Source organism: Entelurus aequoreus, linkage group LG28 (assembly GCF_033978785.1).
Source record: "Entelurus aequoreus isolate RoL-2023_Sb linkage group LG28, RoL_Eaeq_v1.1, whole genome shotgun sequence".
Lineage (NCBI taxonomy): Eukaryota > Metazoa > Chordata > Actinopteri > Syngnathiformes > Syngnathidae > Entelurus > Entelurus aequoreus.
This window is the reverse complement of record NC_084758.1, coordinates 25038437-25045936: the sequence shown is the minus strand read 5'-3', so window position 1 is coordinate 25045936 and position 7500 is coordinate 25038437. Positions and strand designations below refer to the sequence as shown.

Genomic DNA, 7500 nt, shown 5'->3' with positions numbered 1-7500 from the left:
GAGAGGCCGCTGAGACAGGAGTTACAAGGGGAGTTAATTTGGTACCCACTAGGGTGAGTGGGGTCACCAGTCTAACCATAGCACAAAGCCCTACGGATGACTTTGGGATTCTAATGTACAATCTGTGCTCCCCACAATACCAGAATAAGTCAGCTCGTGCCCAAGGGCCTATCCTTGAGCCATCTATCAGTGTGGTGCACCAGGAAGGGTTCATATCACCCAATTTGTTGGGGGACGAAGAGGGTCCTTTGAATTGAAAACACGTGTAATTCAGCTTTTGGGCCACAAATGGAAGAAGTCGGGTGGAATTGTCAACAGGAGGGTACACACTAGCCAACAAATCGCACCCTGGTGGCGTGGGTTCAGAGAACAAGGAAATAAGACAGTTTGAGCCATTTATGTCAGTCAACTTAAAAGGGGCGGGGTAAGTGTGGGGAAAAGGACGTCCAGCGGAACAAGCAACACAGTCACCCAGGTTTTGGCTCTTAGCCATGCTAGTCATCCACCTGAGCCATAGGTTGCCTGCACCTGCTCCTAAGGTCAAAGCTACCAGGTCTTCAGTGGTGATGTCATTAGTATACACAGATGTGAGAGCTTTTGTAACGTCACCGAGGTGGAGTGGCACTTTAGGTGCTACAGAGGGGGCAAAGGTAGTTAATGCCCTCTCAAGGATATTAATTTTAATAATCCCTTTAGGGTCCGTACCAGCCTGTTCAACCCCCAAAACAACATAAAAGGGACTTGGCACAACACCCATTCCGATAATTGTAAGTGCAAGGGGATTCTGGGAACGATCAAAATTCCTCTGAAAGGTCATCCCTCTCTGAATAACTTCTAATAGTAGAGGTAGGCGGTAATGGTAAAAAGAGGGCCCTGTGTAGTGGGTTACACTCGTCCATGAGGGGCACCACCCACTAGAGTATGTTGTCTGCTTCCGACACCAATGATTCAGTTTTATGTCGTCACAAAGATAGAGGTTACTACTACGGTACAAACTATTTTTTCCCCCGCATTTAATCACACTGCACAGGTCAAAAAAATAAGTCTTGCTGTCCCCCCTAACCCAGTCTATTTCAAGTCCGCCGTATGTTCTAAGACACTTGTCAGTCACTGTCGTCGGGAAGGAAGGACTGAGGCACAAGAACAGTAGAACAAGCCTAAACACCAATCCGTCAGGAAATACTTCTGGGCGTAACATCCTGCTTTTCGACTATCAAAATCAGAGTAATTCAGGTAACGAAACGGGGATAAACATCAAACTTTTCACTTAATATAACGACACAGATAGTTATGCTGAAAACAAGCAAAAGAAATTGGATAACTTCGAGTATAAAGGCTGGTCTCAAATAAGGATATACAATATAGAAGTTAAAAAGAGTAATATAGGTAGAAAATCTCTCTCTCAGCGTCGTCTTCTGGGCTGTAGGATTATGTGTGTGTAATTAAAGCCTCGCTCTTCTATGACCTAGAGGGGGAGAGGTTACTAGCACGATCACCCCTTATGTGTGTTACTTCGTTAACACACCCACTAAAAATGAGTCGTTTTCTGCTCCCGTTCTTCTTCAGCTGCCTCAGGCTCAAAAGGCGCTGCTAGGGGGTCGAGTGGGGCAGATGATGTGGCGATGTCAGCAATGACATCCGCTGGTGATCTGTCAGGTTCTTCAGCAGGAGTGCAGAGGGAGAGGTGGTACCAGGTGTCCCCTTTACCAGCTAGTCGAAGGGCGTGAGACGTCCGTTCCACGACCTTGAAGGGACCAGTCCACCTGGGCTCCGTCCACTTGCGTTTGATGACTTTGAGCTTGACCCACTCTACGGGAGGGAGGGTCCCTGGAGGAGTGGATTGTTGTCCACGAATCTGTGCAGAGAAATTATTACACAAATTCTGAATTTGTTCAAAGTACCATTTTGGTTTTACGCTGATTCTTCCTTCCAGGGAGGCAGCTGGTCCTGGGAAGGGCTGACCTGAATGCAGTTCATAGGGTGAAAAACCAGTTTTGTTCATGGACATTCGGATGGTCATTAAAGCCAATGGTAACGCGTCAACCCACTTCAATTTGGTCTGTGCACAGATTTTAGCCAATTTTGTCTTGATGTTTTGGTTCATTCTCTCGACCTTACCTTGGGACTGAGGATGGTACACCGAACCAAACCTGTGTTCTAGTCCGAGAGCCTTTTCGACCAAGGCTAGGTGAGTATTTTTGAAATGGGTGCCGTTGTCTGACCTAATCTTTTTGGGGAAACCATGTCGGGGAATTAGGTCATTAACAAGCCATTTAATTACTGATTTTGCATCCTCTTTTGAGGTTGGAGTTGCTTCCGGCCATCCACTGTAATTGTCAACGCAAGTTAGCAAGTACCTTTTCCCTTGTACCGGATTGATCATGTCAGTGTAATCGATCGTCCATTCTTCACCATTTTGTGCCGGAATGGGGAAAGTCCCCATTTCTGGTTTCAGTGTTGGTCTGGGGTTAAAGTCCTGGCAGATATCGCAGTATCTGACGTAGTTGTCTACAATGTTCTCCAAATAGGGGTGCCACCATAGTGACAAGTTCGCTTTTGTTTGCTTTGCCCCCACATGTCCGGGACCGTGGGCCCATCGGAGCATTTTTTGTCTAATTCCTGGGGGCCAGGCCAGGTGACCATTTGGCCCTCGCCAAAGACCTGTCAGGTCTTGTATAGCGCCTCTTCTTAGCCACAAAATTTTCTCTTGTGGTGAGGCCTGCCCCTGATGTTTTCTGATTTCATCATCAGACAGGGCAGGTAGGAGTTCTGTCTGGCAGGCAGTGGCAGTCATGATAATTCCAGTCTTGTCATAGCCAGCAGTCTGCTTAGCTACGGAGTCAGCAAAGTTGTTACCATCAGTTACTGTCCCTTCTTCCTTACTGTGTCCCTTGCACTTGACAATAGCTATCCTTCTAGGTAGGAGCAGCGCTGTTTCCAGTGCTTCCATTTCTGTCTTGTATTTAATCGGATGTCCTTCAGCAGTCAGGAAGCCATTTCTCTTCCATTTAGGAAGGTCAATGACAGCTGACATGAAGGCATAAGCCGAGTCTGTAAAGATAGTCACTTCGTAGTCTTTTCCTTGCTTTAGGGCTTCTGTCAAAGCCACAAGTTCAGCTCTTTGGGCTGACAGCTGTTCGTCAAGTGTCTGGGTGGCCAAGGTCTCCCATTCTCCTGAGCTGGACTGCTGTACCACTGACCAAGCTGCCTGCAATCCCTTTAGAGGATGTCTGAAACAACAGCCGTCCGTGAACAGCCAGTGGGAGCCTGGGATGGGTGTGGTCAACAGGTCTGGTCTTATCTTTTCAGTCAAAGCAACTCTCTCCTCACAGTGATGTAATTCTCCACTATTTATGTTATCAGCCATGTTGATTCCTTCGTGTGTAAAAGTTATGTGAGGTTGTTGCAAAATTTTCATGAGTCTGCGTTGTTTGAGTGGCGTCATGGTAAACAAATGTGATGATACATATGCAATGACAGTGTGGTTTGTCAGTACTGTAAGTGGGTGTCCCATGACAATGTGTGCCGTTTTGTCAATCAGTTTTGCCAAAGTGGAAGCATGTTGCGAGCATGTGTGATGTCGAAGTTCAGATAGGTCAAGCAGAATGCTGGTGTAGGTTAAAACGCAACGCGTTCCCCCTATACCTCCCCCTTCAGGTTTCTGAAAAAGGACAGCGTTAGCAGTACCTTCACTCTCAGAAACATCTAAGTAGAAGGGTAGTTTGTAGTCTGGTACTGCAAGGGCAGAAGCAGAAGACAAATGTTGCTTGAGGTCAATGAAAGCTTGTTCGGCCTCAACCGTCCACTGGAGGGCAGCATTTGAGTTGCGGACTCCAGCAGTGCGGAGGAGGGCACGAAGAGGAGCTGTTTTCAAGGAAAAACAAGGAATGTAGGAGCGGCTGAAACCAGCCAATCCAAGGAAGGACTGTAATTGTTTGACAGAAGAGGGTTTAGGATGACATAGGATAGACTGGCGATGGTCAGGGGACAGGGAGACCCCCGTTGAGGAGATCTCCCGCCCCATGAAATGAACAAGGGAACGGGCAACCTGCAATTTCTTACGAGAGACCTTGTATCCTGTTGAGGCCAGACGCTGAAGAACAGCTAGGGTGGCCGCCAGGCATGAGGTAGGAGAAGAAGCAGCGATGAGTATGTCATCTACATACTGGACAACAAATGTGTCGTCAAAAAGCTCCACTGAGGCCAGATCGTCTCGTAATTGCTGGTTGAAAAGGCCAGGCGACAGTTTCCAACCTTGTGGGAGGCGGGAGTACTGCAGCTTTTGACCTTGAAAGGTGAAAGCAAAGACATGTTTGATGCATTCAGCGATAGGGATGCAAAAGAAAGCATTCGCTAGGTCAATGACAGAGAAATAACAGTGTGCAGTGGTCAGATGGGTGAGTGCTGTGTAAGGGTTAGGAACAGGTATGGGAGGGGTCACTGTGACGTCATTAACGGCCCTAAGATCGTGTACCATCCGGTACACAGAGGTGCCAGTTTTTGGAACAGGCAAAATAGGTGTGTTCCATTTAGAGTTGGAGGGTTCCAATACTCCAGATTGTTTAAGGCCTGAGATGGTATCTGTAATGCCATCTATGGCTTGTTGTTTTTGTGGGTATTGTCTGACATGTACCACACTACTGGTGTCAATTTTGACAGAGACAGGGGACGCATTGACAGCAAGACCAACATCTGTGGGACCTTGAGACCAAACGGTCAGTGGGAGGGTGTTTAACATGTCAGCAGCTTCAGGATGGTCTGTTCGTTCTTGCCCATGCTCTCGAGCGACCTGAAGATGTTGTAGAACCCCGAGGTCAGCAGTCTGAGAGCAGGAGATACGAAACATATCAACTGAGTCAGAATGTTGTAAGTGTGGTATTTGGGTGTCTACCCAATCAGTGGCAGATACTCCCTGTTTTGTCATTGGACCCAAGTCCTTGGCTTGGTAGGCGGGACAAAGAGCAAGAGAACAATGTGGGACTGCCGTAGCGTCCATTTTATACCATTTTTTCTGTTGAGGAGTGAAGTCGACATGGGCGGACACACCCTGAGCTCCAGCATAGATGTGAGTGTAGGCCAAAGACCACTCTTTTCCTGCTATGGTGTCAAAAACTTCTTGGTAACTTTCATCAGATTGGCGATCATAATATAAGGTGACATGTGGCGGATCAGGTGGTGGTACATACGGACGCAGCTCGGTCAGCCAGGGCTTCCACTGATAGAAGAGCAGGAGCAGCCCTTGTCCTTCACTTGTTTCCGGGAGGAGGCGTGTCCAGTAGATGTCCGCCATTTGTGGTACCTCAGGTTGAGGCATGAGCACAAACATGGAGGAGCCTTTATAGTGGTGTCGCAGCTTGGTGGTAGTGCCGTCAGGTAACACCAGGAAGGTTCCTTCTGTGCGATATTGGATGTCAGGGTACAGTTTGTAAAGCAGATCATTACCGAGCAGGCAAGGTGTGTGATGATCAACCACGAAGGGATGCTTTAGCGAGTGTCCAGCAATCTGAACCGGAAGTGGTTTGGTGACAGGTAACATCCTTGTGACCCCAGCAAAGCCTTCAACCTTTAAAAAGGAAGCACACAGTTTCTTTGGAACTACTGCATTCAAAAGTGAATGTGTAGCGCCAGTGTCAATCATGAACTGATAACATTGTCCATTGACAACTATGTCCAGCAGGGGGCCTGTCTGTATTTCCTGCTGTGGCTCCTGCTGTGGGCAGCTTCAGAAGACCCCCCCTTGGTCCACGTCGTCACCCAGGAAGTAGGCGGAGGCGCCAGGCGCTAAGGCGGACCTGGGGGCGTGGTATTGTTGCTGTTGTGGCTGCTGCTGGAAGGAGCTATGTTGTGAACGCCCTTTGCTGCGGCCTCGTGTTCGTCTGGCGGCATGACGTAACCTTTCCTGTTCGGAAATGTTGGGACAGTCTTGAGCCCAGTGACCAGGCTGGTCACAGCCGAAACAGTTTCTTCCCCGGATTGACTTTGAAACGCCGCGTCCACCACCTGAGCCTGAGGGTCTGGTTTCAAGTTTATTGAGGATTCTTTCCTCCATCTTTTGTAGTTCAAAAGCAAGTTCACCCGTTGCCGAATACACTTTAGCAGATTTGTGACCTTTAGGGTCTTTAGACATTTTTGCTACATCAATTTGTAAATTAAGGAGTTGTTTCCTTACTGCTCTGTCCTCAGCCTTATCATTTTCACCTTGCTTAGTCCAATTCTGCATGTGGTGGATAAGGTGCCTCTCCCAGGTAGCACCGTCAGCTCCTGGTATATCAGGATTAGCATCCATCCTTTTTTTCACCACAGTTGGCATTGCGTCAAGTACGGCTCGTCTAAAAAACTGTCGGTGTTCCCCTTCTTTACTGGGGTGCACACCTGTAGCACGTGACCATTGCTCTTTAGCTTGACTTATGAATACATAAGGTGACTCACCATCTTTCCACTGATAAGTGGGTGTGGCATTTTGACACGGAAGAGGAAAGAGACTGCGCATAGCAGTAGCTATGTCGTGAATGTATGGTGTTATTGGCAGGGTCTGAGGTTCAGCCATTAATCCTGCTTGTTGTTCCATGTTTTGGCCATCTTGCGTGGAAACACAACGATACAAAATGCCCCTAAAGTCTCCTACTGAGAGTGTGTATCCTGCTGTTAGTTTGTCTAACGTATTAAGCCAAAGACTCCCACCTTCAGACACAGGTGGGAGTTTGTCAACGATGGCCTGTATGTCTGCAACAGCAAAAGGCTTATATTGGAATCTGCCGCTATTATCAGGAAAAAGTGGATATGCGTGTCCCTCCAGCTTTTTTTTTAAGCGTGTGTTGTATGCATGTGGTTCATGTGGGTGTTGGTCAATGTAGCCTTCCATTGAGCCATTAACAGTTACAGGAGACCACAAAGTCTGGCTCTGTTGTGTGTTGTATGCATGTGGTTCATGTGGGTGTTGGTCAATGTAGCCTTCCATTGAGCCATTAACAGTTACAGGAGACCACAAAGTCTGGCTCTGTTGTGTGTTGTTCAAGAATGTCTGATGTGCACGTGAGAGACTGTCATCTACTGGGGGAGGGCATTTGTTTATGGCAACAAAATGGTCTGGCGTGTAAAGTGAGGAGTTCTGCATTGACTCATGCATTATCTGCTGTCTAGTAAGATTAGGCATATTCGGGAGGTTTTCCGCTGGGTGGCTGTTATTTTGGGGCTTAGGCACCAGAGGTGATTTACACTCAGGAGACAGCATTAGTTTTGGAGGAGGGTTCAATCTTAGAGAGGCTGTGTGAGCACCGCCCTCATTTGTCACAGGAGTAGGGGGTGGACCAGAGAGCTTTGTTTCTGTTTCGACCACCAGGGCTCCTCCTGTGACTGTCAAAAGTGGGTATAAAGACGCCTCCGGCTTTACGTCATAGGGCGGTGGCTTAGTCAAAGTCTGGGCGGGTCGTTTGAATTGTCTTACGCATGCGCGGCAGGCAAAAGACCAGTCAATCCATTTTTTCATGTTTATCTCAATTG

The 7500-nt window shown here is 47.8% G+C and overlaps 1 protein-coding gene across 1 annotated transcript in view; it reads right to left on the bottom strand.

Moving 5' to 3' along the window:
* LOC133645062 (uncharacterized) overlaps nucleotides 1-5864 on the bottom strand; it is a 6964-nt gene extending 1100 nt beyond the window's left edge. The window contains exon 1 of the mRNA XM_062039848.1: nucleotides 1-5864. This exon is cut by the window's left edge and continues 1100 nt beyond it. Within this exon, the coding sequence (XP_061895832.1) occupies nucleotides 1529-5638 (4110 nt within the window). The 5' untranslated portion in view covers nucleotides 5639-5864 and the 3' untranslated portion in view covers nucleotides 1-1528.
* Nucleotides 5865-7500: the final 1636 nt, after the last annotated feature.